Source organism: Poecilia mexicana, unplaced genomic scaffold (assembly GCF_051168715.1).
Source record: "Poecilia mexicana isolate PSO_F unplaced genomic scaffold, ASM5116871v1 scaffold_23, whole genome shotgun sequence".
NCBI lineage: Eukaryota > Metazoa > Chordata > Actinopteri > Cyprinodontiformes > Poeciliidae > Poecilia > Poecilia mexicana.
This window is the reverse complement of record NW_028263392.1, coordinates 21,826,254-21,843,616: the sequence shown is the minus strand read 5'-3', so window position 1 is coordinate 21,843,616 and position 17,363 is coordinate 21,826,254. Positions and strand designations below refer to the sequence as shown.

At 44.8% G+C, this 17,363-nt stretch overlaps 1 protein-coding gene and 1 long non-coding RNA gene across 2 annotated transcripts in view; both read right to left on the bottom strand.

Annotated features, from left to right (window-relative positions):
• Window positions 1–10,198, bottom strand: part of trpm1a (transient receptor potential cation channel, subfamily M, member 1a) — a 45,214-nt gene extending 35,016 nt beyond the window's left edge. Inside the window, exons 1-8 of the mRNA XM_088003204.1 lie at window positions 10,115–10,198; window positions 7,279–7,355; window positions 6,144–6,336; window positions 5,846–6,059; window positions 5,547–5,671; window positions 4,022–4,193; window positions 2,648–2,822; window positions 1,341–1,485 (exon numbers count right to left, since the gene is read on the bottom strand). Of these exons, the coding sequence (XP_087859330.1) occupies window positions 1,341–1,485; window positions 2,648–2,822; window positions 4,022–4,193; window positions 5,547–5,671; window positions 5,846–6,059; window positions 6,144–6,336; window positions 7,279–7,355; window positions 10,115–10,198 (1,185 nt within the window). The remainder of the gene's footprint in view (window positions 1–1,340; window positions 1,486–2,647; window positions 2,823–4,021; window positions 4,194–5,546; window positions 5,672–5,845; window positions 6,060–6,143; window positions 6,337–7,278; window positions 7,356–10,114) is intronic.
• LOC148152629 (uncharacterized) overlaps window positions 1–17,363 on the bottom strand; it is a 118,647-nt gene that overhangs the window by 96,261 nt on the left and 5,023 nt on the right. The gene's annotated exons all lie outside the window — the stretch shown is intronic.

Here is a 17,363-nt window from a genome sequence, read left to right as displayed (position 1 = left end):
AAACAAGTACTGAGTTTGAAGCGGGTCAGATGCTTCCAGCCATCTCCATGTAAAAGACAAGGGTAGTTACATTGTGTGATTGTGGCAAACAATATTCTTAAACTCATCCAAAATATTATTCAATGCAAAATTTATTTTACTTTCTGCTTACAGCAGCAGCAGCAGCAGCAATGTATTTACTACACAGATTAAAGATACATGGTGTCGTTACTTGACATAGTTGTTCTGTTCAAAACCTTTCGGTTTGCTTGAGTAGAAATGCAGTAATGTCTGTATGTTAAACCTTTACCACCCAAAATCCTCTCCACTTTCAAATAGTTCATTTCTTATTTTATTCTAGTTGTTGCAGACTCAACTTAAAGAGATTAACTTACATATAATCTTTTTTCTTTAAATCCAAAAGTTCCAGCCACTTGTTTAAGATGAGAACAAACAACAAGTTGATGAGAATTACGTGATGTTCACTTGAGCTCTTTAATTAATAAAACAAACTTTCAATTTCGGGTAAAGCTGAACGATAAATATGAGCAGCCTGACCGAGGCCTGTTTAGTCCCCGTCACATATTCTTAAGAAATAAAATTACAGATGAGGAACTTTTACTGAAATGTATCACACTAGCAGGTGTTACAGAAAAGTATCTATAAGAGTTTAAAATGTAAGCGACTGTTTTCAGAACGGATGAAGGAAATTACAAAGTCATAGTCAGCACTGACTAGTCATGCTACCATAAATATTGCAGTAAAACAGTTAAACTGTTGTTTTCCTTCAGAGGTATCTACCCACTCTTATGCAGGGACACACACACAAATGCTTTGGTGTGCAGGGCAGAGGTCAGCCCCGCTTCCCACGCTATAGGTTTTCTTATGTCCTGTTAAAGATCATGATGCAGCACTTATTCTATTGTCCAACACCAAATAACACACCGTAAGCTTTTCAGCATCCTCCAGAGGTATTGTCTGAAGGAATGCCTGACGTATCCTGTGGGTTTCTCATATTGTGGACTGACACACATGCACAAATGTTTTCTTTGGTGTGCAGGGGTCAGGGGTCACTCTGCTGAACGCTGCGCATCAAGAAGACAATCTGTTTAAAACCTGAGGTAGTTACAACATTCCTAGTCTATTTCAACATTGTTTAGAATATAGTATATTTATTTATTCACTATTCACTTACAAGTAAATTATTCAGTTTCTATTGGCTAATTCAAAGAGGTCCTGGCATCTGGTCACAGGAAGGGGGGGCTAATATCATTTAATCCATCAAACTCCGATTAAAATTTGACAGAAGGGTGTCCATATATCTCTCTGCCATTACAACAAGTAGAGCTTCGCTGTCCTACCAGAGCCTTCTTCTTCATGCACTCCATCACCATCTGGAAGATCTGCTGCGCCTGGCTGCGGCTATAGTTGAAAGTTTTCTGGATGGTGACCAGGAGCTGATCTTTGACACTCTCGTTCACCAGCCTAGAGAGGTAGAACAGTACACTGAGGAGAAAAAGGAAGCTACGTTGACATCCTGAGGTAATATTGTGCCTGAGAATACAGCAGCCTCTCAGGTCTGCAGCTTAAAATGGAGGTTTCTCCTGGGACTGAAAGATGAATGGTTTCCAGCATCACATAAGGGGACAAAGGGCAGGAATCAGGAACTGACAACAGAATGCATAGAAAGTCTTGAGTTAAAGGGTGGAAAGCCCAGCTGTGGTGATTGTTAAGAAAATAAATTTAAAATAAGCTAGTTTTAAAACTTAACATGCCTTGATTTAAATAGCCTAATTATAGTTTTCAGTTTAATAACTTATTCTGCCCTATTGACCTGTATGTTACCTGTAGTTACAGCAGATTCCCTGCTAGATCTTCTGATCTGCCCTTTGTCTGAGTGGGAAACAATCAGGAGAAGTTCCAGTTTTCACACTGATCTGTGAAAAGCCGTAAAACAGCAGGAGTTCAGGCCAGTGAAGGAGAAGCTCTGCTTCCACTTTGTTTAGACAAAGGGGACAAATGGCCTTTGATCTTGGAAACAAATTGCAGGGAGTTTCTAACTTTAAAAAGGGTCAGAGACATTTCCTGGTTGGATGAGCAAAGGTACGCCTTATTTGAATAAATTAAAGACAAGAATACACCTTCACTATAAAACTTTCTACATAGGAGTAACAAATTAGATTTGCTCTTGCAATTCTCCAGACGCCTTTGCGTTTCTTTCTTTCCTTCTTTTCCATTTGTCTCAGGTAAATGAATGTATGTCTCTGTTGTTCTGCAGTTTCTGTTGTAATTTCATACATTGTCTTCTATTGGATTAAACTGAAATTCTGTGACATCTGCACTCATTGTTTTCTGTGTGGTTTCACTTCGGCCCGCCGGGAGAACCTGGGATCCGTGAGAAGAAGATAGAGCCAGAGATTTTCCAAAATTTATTATAACCTAAAATCTTCTTCTTCAACATGATGCATGTGAGTAGAACCAGAGGTTGACTCCTGAGTTCGGCAGGAGTTCCTCACTGATTGGCATGATTCGCCCTGATTTGGTGGTTGTGCATAAAATCCTTCGCTGTCCACCAAAGGTTGTGTCTGCACAGCCTTTAAGGATCATCACACACCCAGCTTGAAAATGACCACCAACAAATTCATCAAAGCAGCAGAGATGTTCTCACCCGTCCTCTTCACAGTATCTGTGAGCAAAGGAGATGATGTCGGAGGCCCGGCCGCTGCCGTCACAAACCACAACCGGGACAGGTGGTTCCTCCTTCAAACTCTCCAGCACAATGGAGATGACATTAGGACCCCCCTCTAGGATCAGGCAGACCACCGGGACACCCTGGCCCAAACCTGGCAACACAGCAAAGCACCTGTCAGGATGACCGACGCCAGCCTCCCAAAGCCACGCTCAGACTCAGACAGGAGGAGAAAAGGGACTCTCATGAAACTAAAGACTAAGTAATAGAGGGTCATTGATGAAAACAGGATCTGATTGTAGAAGGTTTGACCAGTAAGTATAAACATTTCATCAGATTTTTGTGCCTTCCAGGAACAGAAGGCTTTACAGCTGCCCATGGCAAACTAAATGTCTTTTTCTATGATATTGTGATTGTATCAGTGTGTTTTATTCTATGATTGGAGAATCGAAGGAAAGGCTTTTTTTTACCTTATAACTCTGAGGCAATGTAAACATGACCTTATAACCCCATTTAAAAACTCCTCAGCTTTTTAGTTTTTCTTCCTGTTCTGTGGACATTAGATCATAACACAAAGGAGGTTGAGTAGTTTCACTGATTTCCTGTCATTGGATCGAGAGACTCTAGAACAGTGGTTCTTAACCTGTGTTCGATGAACCCCTGGGGTTCATCGATCATTCATCGATCATTACTGATATAAATTTGTTATAAAAGTATTACTGATTGCACTTTTAAAATCAGGTAACTTTGTTATTAAAGGTAAAGTTTAAACAGTAATGATTTCTTGGTTAATGTCAACTTGTCATAACAAAGACATTTTGAATAATGTCAACTTTGTATTAAAAGTGTCATAATTTACCGAATGACGCTTTATGACAGCAGTCATAAATATTCATGAAGACTTATTCATGTTCATGACAGGTGTTATGTCATGTTTATGACAGTGTCATGACAGTCTTATTCACCCCCTTCAAATAAAGTGTTACCAAATCATATTTTATTTATCACTACAGAAGGGTTCAGTGAATGTGCATATGATACTGGTGGGTTCGACACCTCAAAAAAGGTTAAGAACCACTGGTCTAGAACCTTCCTAAGGTTTTGTTTGGTTGGTTTTATGTTGGTGGGTCTGTTCTGTCTCTGTCTGGAGGGTTAGACTCTCGTTTGGGTTCGCCTGGTTCTGTGGGAGATGAAGGAAGGGGTGACAGCTGAGCCTCCCCTTGCTGTCCCTGCCTTACACACAGCTCCGGGCATAGGATGACAAAGGGAAACCTTTAGGTCACCTGACCAGTCACATGAGTAGAGGAGATTTAGCAGGCCAGGGAGGGGCTGCTGCAGGGTCACATGACTCACGTGTGTTGATCTTCTGCAGGGAGACATGTTTCTCCAGCTGCCGGCGGAGACGGACCTCGGCTCCATATTTGCCGGTGGTGCCATTGTCGGATAGGATGAAGTGAGAGTGGCTGCTGTTCAGGACTGACAGCTTGCTGAGCGGGTTGGACATGGTCTGGTAGGGCCGTGTCACCTAAAACACAGCAGCAGGCTTCCATTAGAAGTTGTCATGGTGACATAAACATCATCAATAACAATGAATTAAACACTGTCACTGATCAATGAACTTTCCAGACCGAGGATAAGGGTCTGAACACAGATGGAGCAACCGATCTTTCTTCTCTTCAACAGACTAGAGCAGTTGGTCTGTCTACACAACTCCTGCTCCATCTTTCCCTCATGACCTCTTGACCTCCAGCTCATGACTCTCATCGTGGTCACTTCAAACCCAGCTGTTGGCATCTAGAGTGCATACTGAAGATGCCAGCATCCCAACCAAAGACCAAACCCAAGGTTCTCCAGGTCTTCTCCCTGAAGGTACCTTGAGATCTGGTCCATTAACACCTGACTGAGGGCTGCCTGCCAGACTCCATGCTTCATCCTCCACAATGTGTCAGGAATCTGGACCCAGCTAACGAGGGCATGGGAGGAGCTGCACATGGGAGCTCCTCCCATGGTACCCTAAGGCCACTAGCTCATGCCCTCTACAAACCCAACAAAGCTGGAACCAAATGAACTAAGGGTGAAGAGAATCCCATCATCAGTAGAAATGAACAGACCACTAGAAAACAGGCGAAATCACAGGAGCTGCAGCCATTTTCATTCATGACTGTCTACTAACAGCCAATCAGAGCAAACTATCACCATACAAGTCCATCACTGAGTCCAGAACTCAGCTGCCCGTATCATTACTAAAACCCCATCCATGCACCACATCACTCCTATCTTGCAAAGACTTCATTGGCTGCCTACCAAGTTCCGTATAGAATACAAAATTCTTCTGTATACTTTTAAGGCTCTTTACAATTTTTCCCCACTATATCTTTCCAATCTTATTCATATCGCCACTCCCTCTCGTTCCCTCAGATCATCCTCCTCCATCCATTTGTCTGTCCCCTCTGTTCGTCTTACTACCATGGGGAGCAGAGCTTTCAGTCGCTCTGCTCCCCAACTCTGGAACTCATTACCACCTCACCTTAGAAACATAAAGTCATTCCCTAAATTTAAAACCGAACTTAAAACACACCTTTTTAGATCTGCCTTTTCAATATGACACAATTGGTTTGCTTGATTTTTATATAGATTTTTTTTACATAGATTTATATATAGATTTCATATAGATGCATTGTTGTGTATTTATTTGATCTATTTTTAATTGCTACATTTTTATTGTTGCCGTTACTTTTCGCTCTTTGTACGGTGTCCTTGAGTGCCAGAAAGGCGCCTTTGAAATAAAATGTATTATTATTATTATTATTATTAAACAAAGGCCGAAGCTCAGAGATGCTCTGGACTTGTCCACCTGATTTAATTAGACTCTTCTTACATCTTTCCCAATCAGGTCCTCTTTGTTTTCAACAATTCCCCAGGGTGCGATGCCGATGGCGCAGACCTTTCCTCTGGACTTGGATGAATGGTCTTTGAGAGCATCTCCAACATGTCGAATAACTCCTGCAACAGAAGACGGAGGGAGATCTGCAGAATCAGAATTAATATGATCACACTTCTCTCTTGGTTTGGTTCTGCTGTAATCAGCTCATCAGGTTCTCATCCTGGGTATTTGTGTCTGTGACAGGCACAATGATGGATATTAGCCTATTGCACAGCTGGAGCTGAGTGTTGCACCTGTGCTGACTCCTCCTGTGAAGATCCAGGCTCCGGTGGTGACTGCGGCCTTGATCAGCCCCCTCCCAAAGACCTGCTTTAGTTTAGGGGGCAGGTCGAAGTTCTGCAGCCCTCCATGGACGGAGATGAGCAGCGTAGGCAGCTCCAGCTGCCACTCCTTCACCATCAGGTGGAGCAGAGAGTCTGGCTTGGAGTCATAGGAGACCCTGATGTACTGCAGGACAGAGACAGCATGAAGGGGAGAGAGTCAGTCTGAGTTGCTACCATCATCCCAGTAACCTGGTCTGCTCCGTGTTACCATGGCCTTGTTGACGTGCCCTCCTCCCTGGAACTCCAGGACTCCATAAGCGTCAGTGGAAAAGGTCTGGGTGTGTTTCAGGATGCTCCATCTCTCTGTAGGCTGGATGTCCAACTGAACCAGCTGGCCTGTCTCCTCCACTGCCCCTGCAGGGATGGGGGGGTGCTGCGTCACCAGCTGGCCACAGCTGCACCTACACAGCAGGAAGAAGAAATCCGCTTTACCTCACACTAAAGGTAAGTTTATTTATGAAGGACCATCATGCAAAAGACGGTCCTTCTTTTGCATGAAGGACAAAAGATGATTTTAAAAGAAAAAACAACTAAAACAGGATAAAAACCTCCATCCAGAGATTATTATGCCTGTAAGAGAAGAGCTGACTGTCTTTGACCTTCAATCCCTCATTGATGATCAAGGAAACATGGCACTAGTCTTTGGCTGAAACCTGAAGTCAGTTAGGCTGCATCATTCACTGTTTGGTCCACTTCAACCTGACTCCAGTCCGTTTGCTATAAAGTCTGGTCCGGTTGGTGTGAATGCTAATTGACCTCTGACCTCTGGCCCTCCAAACCTCGGTCTTTGTTCAGTTGAAGTGAACTCTGCTTTGGTTTGAATGTGAACGCCAACAGTGGACTGCAGCACAGGACATTCTGGGTAAATCCAACCAAAGCTAACATGCTAGCCTAGCGCTAGCAGCAGAAATGGCTCCTGGTCTTTAGCCTAAAGAGAAATCCTCCAACCGCTAAAATCTGACGCCTCCATCTTGTTTCCATCTGGTGAAGAAGGAAGTTGCTCTCAGAGTCTTCAGAGGTTTTTGTGTCGTTTCCTTCAGTGGTTCTTGGTGCAGCGCCCCCACAGGCCAGGAGGGGAACAGGTTGGTTTGACTCAGAACCACAGCAGCTGGAGGTGGAGCAGATGTTTTGATTTTAGCTTCCCTGCTTTGCTCCACCTTCAGGAAATCTCTGAATATGAGAAGCTGCTCTACTTTGTCCAGGACTGATTTCTTCAGAGTCACATGACTGAAATTCAGAGATCAGCACCATGTGACCTGGTCAGCTGACTGCCTTGCTCAGAGCATCTGAGCTTCTCTTCATCAACACAACAACAATATAACAGAGATCTGTGTATTTTTCACCTGCTTGCATCTTTGCTGGGAATGATCTGGATGCATTCTCTCTTCTGGAAGGTTCTCTCGATCCACGCTCTGTGAACCTGCAGCAGGAAACACCAAGCAGAGTTTAAGGTGTTGCTGCTTGAAATGCTCCAGACTCACCAAGGCTGGATATAATAACTACCGTGTATTTATGAAGCACAGACATAAGATCCAAAAAACATTAAGAATACAGAAAAAAATCAAAATACAAAAACCTACGAAAATAAACGTTTTCAGTTGGTTTTTAAAATCCTCCACAGAGTCGACAAAATGAAGCTGCTGGAGCAAACTGGTCCCAGTCAGGGAGCAAACTGGTCCCAGTCACGGAGCAAACTGGTCCCAGTCAGGGAGCAAACTGGTCCCAGTCACGGAGCAAACTGGTCCCAGTCAGGGAGCAAACTGGTCCCAGTCAGGGAGCAAACTGGTCCCAGTCAGGGAGCAAACTGGTCCCAGTCACGGAGCAAACTGGTCCCAGTCAGGGAGCAAACTGGTCCCAGTCAGGGAGCAAACTGGTCCCAGTCAGGGAGCAAACTGGTCCCAGTCAGGGAGCAAACTGGTCCCAGTCAGGGAGCAAACTGGTCCCAGTCACGGAGCAAACTGGTCCCAGTCGGGGAGCAAACTGGTCCCAGTCGGGGAGCAAACTGGTCCCAGTCGGGGAGCAAACTGGTCCCAGTCGGGGAGCAAACTGGTCCCAGTCGGGGAGCAAACTGGTCCCAGTCGGGGAGCAAACTGGTCCCAGTCGGGGAGCAAACTGGTCCCAGTCACGGAGCAAACTGGTCCCAGTCAGGGAGCAAACTGGTCCCAGTCAGGGAGCAAACTGGTCCCAGTCAGGGAGCAAACTGGTCCCAGTCACGGAGCAAACTGGTCCCAGTCAGGGAGCAAACTGGTCCCAGTCAGGGAGCAAACTGGTCCCAGTCAGGGAGCAAACTGGTCCCAGTCACGGAGCAAACTGGTCCCAGTCGGGGAGCAAACTGGTCCCAGTCACGGAGCAAACTGGTCCCAGTCAGGGAGCAAACTGGTCCCAGTCAGGGAGCAAACTGGTCCCAGTCACGGAGCAAACTGGTCCCAGTCACGGAGCAAACTGGTCCCAGTCGTCCCAGTCAGGGAGCAAACTGGTCCCAGTCAGGGAGCAAACTGGTCCCAGTCAGGGAGCAAACTGGTCCCAGTCGTCCCAGTCACGGAGCAAACTGGTCCCAGTCAGGGAGCAAACTGGTCCCAGTCGTCCCAGTCAGGGAGCAAACTGGTCCCAGTCAGGGAGCAAACTGGTTCCAGTCAGGGAGCAAACTGGTCCCAGTCAGGGAGCAAACTGGTCCCAGTCGTCCCAGTCACGGAGCAAACTGGTCCCAGTCGTCCCAGTCAGGGAGCAAACTGGTCCCAGTCAGGGAGCAAACTGTGACTGAAAGTCCAGTTCAGTCCAGTTCGCTCCAACTGGACTGAACAACCCAGTTTGGTTTCAGTTTGCAAACTGAAACCTAAAGAGACTGAAATGCCTCTTTAGGTTTCGGCCGCTTGTTTGGCAGCGAAGGCTGACAGCAGCAGAGTTCAGTCAGCCAATCAGGAGCCTGGCTAGTTAAAGCCGTTGTCAAGGTGACAGGAAATGCAAATAATTTTCTCTAAATCATCTTTGTATTTTGGAAATGTTTCTTCAATGAAACAAGAACAGGAATTATCTGGCTGGAGTTTGACCTAGAATTTGGCTGCTAGGCCAGGAGGCGACTGACTGATTTCAGGTACCTGGGAGTTCGTATCAAAGTCTTACTGGTTTTTAAAACCAGAATGTTACTGGAGAGCCAATCAGTGAAAACAAAGACAAAAACTGATGTGCTGGTCTTTGTTTTGCTGTAAAACTTGTTGTTGGGTTAGTGGTTAGGTCTGTGATGGTCAGGGTCAGGGTAAAGGTTAAAGGTTAGGGTTAGGGTGTAGAAATTAATGGAAGTCAATGTGAAGTCCCCACAAGTGATGAAAACACGACTGTGTGTGTGCGCGTCTTCCTGAATCTCCACTTTGTTAAATTAATGGATTACTGTCTGAGTGGAACATGAGCTGCAGTGTGATTGTCTGTTTCACGTGAATGATGAAGCTGCACAGAAACCATCATCATCATCATCACATGGTAGTGGAGTGACTCAACAACTGCATAATAAAGGAAAAAAATCATTAATCTGCAGTGAAATTGGACAAAAACAAATTTTTATTCTTATTTTCCAGCTAATTGATTGAATTTTTTATATCTTCTGATTGTTGTTGAGAACAAAAACATTTGCCCTTTTCCTCGTTTTCATAGTAACAACCCAGTTACACATAAAGGTCCAATAATGTGACCAGATCAAAGGGAAACTGAATGAGGAGACAACAAGCCTAGATGATTTCTGAGACGCGTCAGTCCCAGTTTGTTGGCTAATCGGAAGCACCTTGACATTTCTCAAAGGGCCGGTCTGAGTCCATGTCTGAACTGAAGTCCGGTCAAAGTCTGGACTCATCCTGGCTGGAATGCAGTGGGATGCTTAGAGTTCTGAGCAGACCTAATGTAACTGGAGAACCGTGGGAAAGAGAGCTGGACCAGAACTCCAAGGAGCAAGGAGATGGAAAGGGTCAGACAGAACCAGTGCTGGAGTTCTGCTGTCAGGTCAGCAACCCTCTGTCATCACCATAGTAACTACAGCCATGACAACAAATCCGGTCCAATCAGACCCCAACCCGATTCCGGTCCAGTCTGAACCACTCTGATTGGACCAGAGGACGTCTGGTCCAAACTGTCTCCAGAAAAAGCAGAGACTGTTCCATCCCTGCATCTTCTGGTCTCTCAGCAGCGTCTTACCCTCTGGGATCCAGAAGACACGCTGCGCTTGATGGACGAGCGTTTCACTGACCCATCGGTTCCTCTGCGTCCTCTGCCGTCCATCACGACATCACAGTTCCTGCAGCAGGATCCTGAATGTCCGGTGTCCTCCTGCCTGTCCTTTCTGTACTCAGCTCAGCGTCTCGCTCTCTAATCTGGATTAGCGGTGCTGCAGGTCGGGCTTTTTACCAGATCAGCTGAAGTTCTTCCTCTGCGGCTCTGGATGAAAACACACGATTGTTTTCATATTTCCTCCAGCTGGGAAATTCAGAACCTAACAGTGCCACCTGCTGGCTTAAGATCAATAAAGAACAGTAACCCCAGATAGCAAAATCTGAGTGAAACAACATTAGGCAGAAACATTGAATCTAAGTTGGGCCTGACATTGAAACGAAATTGAAAGCAGTTGGTTACTCACATGTTGAATCAACGATTCTGTGGGGATTTGGTTTTCTGTGTGTCAATTTAGTTTCTGTGTTGTCTCGTCGGCCCCTGATTGTTCCCAACTGTCTCCTGGGTATGTATACCCACCTGTGTCTCTTGTTCTCTGTCAGGTCCTGGTCATTTCTGTTAGGGCCACTAAAGTGTGATCGTAGGTAAAACGCCACTGCGCTGCGTTCCTTTTCTTCCTCGGTCTGTGAGTGTGTGTGCATGTTTTGTGGATCAGCAGGTAAGAAATTAACACTCATCTAAGCTCCAGTTTCTTGTTTTATTTAAAATGGTGATACTTTTTTTTATAGGTTCCCCACAGTTGAACCATTGCTGCTCTGTCTGCGTTCTTTTCCCGGATCTGTTCGGCTTTGTTCTGCACCGGCTACGTAAATCTCCCGGATTTCTGCACAATTGTTCTCAAGTTGGACTGTGGCGGCGCTATCCGCCCTGATTGGACCTTGTTTGGGGTGTGGCATCGGCGCGCCCGTTCCATCTCCCGCTGTGGCAGGGCCACGCCTGGTCTTAATGTTTTAACCTGTATTGTCTGACTTTTATTTTTTTACTTTTGTTCACAGCCCTTTTGTTTATTTAGTCGGGCTGATATTGTTATATTGGTTAACTGTTTTTTGTTTGCAGTTGCTGAGGTCCGGTGGCGGTGTTGGTGTGGTGACGGTGTCTTCCTCGTCTGTGTGCTGTGATTCTGGAGTTTGGCTTGTCTCACTGCCTCTGGTGTTAAAGGTTTTTTATTTGCTGTGTTTGGTGGATGTCGTCCCCATAGCGCCCCCTCCGGCCGGTAACCTCAACTGCTGCAGTTCTTTTATTTTCTTTGATTTCTTTAGTTTGATTTTTAAAGAAGAAACTAGTTTTAAAAATATTTTCAAAAGAATTTAATAAACGTTTTTTATAATTTTGAAATGGTCTCAGATGTTTTGATCCCTGCATAACTGAACCTGTGTGCCTTCAACAAGAGGTAATATTCCCAGGGTGAAATTCCCAGGGTGGCGTTGTTGAGCAATTTACTAAAATTAAACTTCCACAAAATCTGAATTTCCATCTAGTGTCGCCACAATACCATTAAAAATTTCTTCACTGATGTTAAACACTAAATTTTATTAGCAGACAATGGGTATATGTCATTCATAATCATCTTACATTACCGCATTTCCCAAAAATTTGCTTAAAAACGACAACATGGCATTAATATAACATTTTATTTTAGAAAACAGGGATAGATCTGTAAACATATTTGATTCCTTTTGACTGTCAGAACATCAATCTATTGTCCATGAAGGTCCAGGAGGTTCAGCTTGTTCTGTATGAACCAGAAAACAGGACTAGTTGGGCTAACAGGTCTGACTCTGGTTGGTGTCACTTTGGCTCCTCGATGCCTTCCTCCCGTTGTGGCGCCTAATGAAGCCACTTCCTGACAGTTTCAGTCTGCTGAAAAATAATTATTTAACTATGCTAAATTTTAGTGTACTTGATCATACTTTAAGTCAGACTAATCATGAGTGTACTTCAAGTTCACAAAGATTGTAATATATTTAGCATGTATTTTCAATACATTGGAACTACATATTTTATATATTAGTGTGATCACAGTATGCTACAATGGGGTATAGACGTGAATACGTAGACGCCTCATGGAGCGCTGAGTCGTACGCAACAGCGTCCGACCTCTCGTATCTTCCCTCATATCATGACATGGTGTCAGAATTAAGGACTTAAACGCCTAAAGAGAGAGCCGTTTGACTGAGGTGAGACAGAAACAGTTTAGCAGCACAAAGAGGAGCTATGAGAAATCAAGACAGAAACCAGCGCAGAAATACGGCAAGGACAACCTGGAAGAAACTGTTGTGATGGACGATATTCTGGTTTACAGATCTACTAAGGAGAAACACGACCGCTGACTCGATGCAGTATTGCGGACGATCAAGGCGTCAGGTCTTAAGTTGAACAGGGCCAAATGTCACTTTGGGAAAACTGAACTTCAGTTTTTCAGACACATCATTAGTGCTGATGGTGTAAAGCCTGATGAGAGTAAGGTGGATGCTATTGCTAAGATGCAATAGCATCGTCCATCAAATGTGGAGCAGCTGAGACAGGTGCTTGGGCTAGTGAACCATGTTGGGAAATTCCTGCCTGGTCTGTCCACAGTGCTGTATCCACTGACTAATCTGCTCAAGAAAGAGACTGCATGGGTTTGGGATGAACCCCAGGAGCGAGCGTTCAACAAGGCCAAAGCAATGCTCAGCTGCGCCAGCCCTTTGCTGCTACGACACCAACAAGCCAATAGTGGTCAGCGCTGATGCCAGCAGTTACGGCCTCGGTGCTGCTCTGTTACAAGACCATGAGGGGGAGCTGCGTCCTGTTGCCTTTTGCTCGTGCACACTTACCGATGCTGAGAAGAGATATTCACAGATTGAAAAGGAGTGTCTGGCGTCGGTCTGGGCCTGTGAACCAGACATGGCCCATGTCTGGTTACAAACCGATCATAAGCCACTGGTGCCAATGATCAGCTCTTACGATCTTCAGAAAACGCCACTAAGATGCCAGAGATTACTTATGCGTCTTATGAGGTTCAATGTCACCGTTGAACATGTTCCCAGTAAGTGGCTCGTAGTCGCCGACATATTCTCCAGACATCCGTTGAAAGACAGTTATGTTCCGGAAACTGAAACACAAGTAAAGGCATATGTCAACACTATGGTGGCTAGCAAACCAATCAGGTCACCAAAGCTGGAGCAACTCTGCCAGACTACACGAAGTGATGCTGAATTTCCAAAAGTAATCTTGTTTGTCAGAAAAGGAGTGCCCTCGCAATATGGCAGAGAGCTCACTACTGCACGGATCTATGCAGCCAGAAGTCACCTAACAGAGTTGGACAGGCTGGTCTTCTATCACGACCGCATCCTAGTTCCAACAGCACTCTGAGCTGGTGTTTTAGACCAACTACACGAAGGCCACCAGGGCCTCACCAAGGGTCAGGAGCAAGCTAAGTTGTGCGGTGGCCAAAGATTAGTGCGCAGATCATAAGCAAAATGAAGTCTGCAGAGAGCACAAACCTACACAGAGACATGAACCACTGATGACAACTTCTCTGCCCAGTGGCCCATGGCAGAGAATTGCTGTTGACCTGTTTATGCTTGAGGGTAAGACGTATCTCGTTGCTGTTAATTATTTTTCCAGGGACATTGAAATCGCTTCCCTCACCACCGCTTCCAGCACTCTGGTCATCAACAAGCTCAAACACGTTTGTGAGATGGGGCATCCTGTTGGAACTCATCAGCGACAACTGGACACAGTTTACATAGACAGAGTTCCAAGAGTTCAAGCAGAGCTACAGGTTCACTCATAACCTCCAGCCCCCATCACCCACAATCTAATGGAGCTGCAGAAAGGGCTGTTCAGACTGCCAAGTACATCCTTAAACAGCCTCACCCCTGCTTAGCCCTTACTGCTCTCTCCCGTCCTTACTGACAACTTTGCCTGTGAATTATTTTTAAAGTCACAATTTTTATGGTTATATTTACATTATCGACATAATAACTGGATTACTTCAGACTTAAGGACTGGGAAATTTTTTCACTTTTATTTTTACCTTACTTTTCTTCATCTCCAAGTTGAGCTAGGGCAAAATGCCCCCGTCCGACCCCAAGGACATTAACAGTATTCTACAACGACTTCAGTTTTTAGAAACGAAGATTCAACGGCTGGAGGTGAACTTTGAGATCAACGCTACCTGTGGAAATGAAACAACTCTTCCTCAAACCAGCGGAGAGGTTGTACACCCCGCATCAAGCAGCTCACCCTGGATCGCTCAGGGCGCCAAGCCGAAACAAAAGTCTCACACTGCAGATCCCATGAGACGACTAACAGGGAGAACCCCTCACCTGGACGAAACACCGTGGCCGGCTCTGAACCGAAACCCACCTTCAACTTCAACACCTGCTCCGCCAAAGAACAGCAAACAAGTAGCTGGAACCAAAACGGCTCCACCGACCTCGCTTCCAAGGACAAAGCGACCAGCCCAAGCCCCAAAACATTCCGACTCCGTGGGAATCCCACTGAAAAACAGATTTTCTGCACTCCAGCCTGAGCCTCTGAGTGAAAACCCATCTTCAAACATCAACAATGAGGTGAGACCAGCACATCCACCCTACAAAGCTCCGAAGGACAAAATGACCACCAGGAAAACGAAAGGTATGCCAAGAGTGCTTATTGTTGGAGATGAGAGAGTAAATGGAATCAGTCATGTTTGCAATCCCAAGAAAAGGAGAGTGGTTTCTTTTCTTGGTGACACTGTATCTGATTTGACTCGCAAAGTGCTCTCTCTAACCGCTGATCAGCCAAACATGGAGACTTTAGTTGTGCATGTTGGAGCCAACGATCTGGCAAAGCAAAAATCGGAGATTCTGAAAAAGGACTTTAATATTCTTCTGGACGCTATGGGAAAATTAAAAATGAAGTTATTTCTCAGTGGTCCAATTCCATCGCCTCAATGGGGAGACAAAAAACATTCCAGGCTGGGCATGATAAACAAATGGCTGATTAAAACCTGCTCTGCCAGCTCAGTGACCTTCATCGATAACCTCTGGATCTACTGGCAGCGCTTTCACCTCTTTGGAAGAGGAGGACGCAATCTTAACAAACATGGAATAAGGCTGCTCACTGCAAACATTTTCATTTTATCAACAAGAACAACAATGTGACCATCGCTTCAGAAGAACAGGCTCAAGGATGTCTGACTAGGATGGATCCCTCCGCTTATCAAGAACAAACTATTCCAATACAAACTGATAGAACGACGGGGGAAAGAGCAACTGGTTCCCCTTCTCCTTCCCCCACTCACTCACAAGATCAGAGTTTCCCAGGAAGTCAATCACTAAAGAGAGTCGGGCTGCACCTGAGCCGCCTGAAGATGCTGGTGGAGGATCCGGGTCAGAGAGGAGGACGGACGGACTCCTCCTCCTCCCAGCAGGATGGAACGGATCAACAGGTTCGCCTCGGCTCGACTCTCCTTAGCGCTAACATAGCAGACCTCACTTCATCTAAGCCACCTGCCTCTGAGGATCCAGCGCTCTGAGACCGGGGTCCAGACATTACCTTACACCCGTCTTCCTCTAGAATGTGTCTGGCCCCCCGACATTTCATAGCAGGACATCACCTGTCCGGATCACTACAAGAAAAGCTACAAAACACAGAAATACAGAAAACAGAGGTCTTAATTCAAACCTCAGACTGAAGAACTTTCAGTCCCCAAGTCACTTAAACTGGCTCTTTTAAACACCAGATCTCTCTGTGCTAAAGCTCTATTAATTAATGATTTCATCACTGAGCGTGATATTGATGTTTTATTCCTGACAGAAACATGGCTGAATGACAATAATGAAGCAATCGTACTAATTGAATCAGCGCCTCCTACATACAATTTCTTAAGTGAGAATAGAAAACACAAAACAGGAGGAGGCGTGGCTTCAATATTTAAGAATACCATGAACTGTAGTAAAATTTCTCTGGGTCATTTTATGTCTTTTGAGTATCTTGGAATCGAGGTAAAAGGCCACAAACGAACTTTGACACTAACTTTATACAAAACCCCAACATATGAGGAAAATTTCTTTATGGACTTCAATGAACTTCTGTCTCATATGCATTGATTATGATTGTTTGATAATTGTCGGTGATTTCAACATTCATGTTGACAACCTGAAGACCGAGGGGCAAAAAATCTGTTTAATATATTAGAGAGTTTTGGTTTAGCACAACATGTCAAACAAGCAACACACTCCTGGACACACACTGGACCTGGTTATCAGTGAGGGTGTGAGTATTTCCAGTGTCTCTGTAACTGATGTCGCCTGTCGGATCACTTTGCTGTTATCTTTGAATGTTCTTTATCCGTTAACCCACTTGGACAAACAGCTACTATCACAAAACGTTTTTCACAGAAAACACAGCAGAAACATTTAATCTACTCTTCTTCCTCACCCTTAAGCTATAATGACGTAGATAAGTTGGTAGATGATTTTCAGTGCAAACTTTCAGATATCATTGATTACATTGCCCCCATTAAAGTGAAGGTTGTGACTGGTAGGAAGAAATCTCCATGGAGAAATGCACAAGCAGTTCAATATGCAAGACAACTCTGCCGTAGGGCCGAACGGAAATGGCGTAAAACTCAACTACACGTTTATTATGACATCTACAAAGAAAGACGACGTAACTACCACACAACACTAAAACATGCAAGAGAGGCTTTCTTTGCGGATGTCATAAACAAAAACATTAACAACGCTCCAGCTTTATTTGCTACTGTTGACAGGCTCACAAACCCTCCTATGACGTCACCACTTGAACTTCAATCTAATGCCTGCAACAAGTTCTCCAGTTTCTTCTCAGAGAAAATTCAAAAGATCAGAGGATTAATCTGCACATCCACTCTAAAGCCAGTACCAATGCTGGGCCCAAACAAAACAAATGCAGGAAAAATGACCCAATTCCAGCTACTTAATGATAAAACCCGAGAAGAAATGATAAGTCAGTGAAGCTCCAGTTCCTGCTGTCTGGATGTCCTACCCACACATTTCTTTAAGAAAGTCCTGCCTGTCGTTGCTAATGATCTGATCCAAATAGTAACTCATCGCTCTCTTCAGGTGTTTTATCCCAGGCTTTGAAAACAGCAGTTATCAAACCACTGATAAAAAAGAACAATCTGGACAAATCACTGCTGCAGAATTACAGGCCGACCTCTGACCTCTGACCTCCCATTCATCAGCAAAGTTATTGAAAAAGC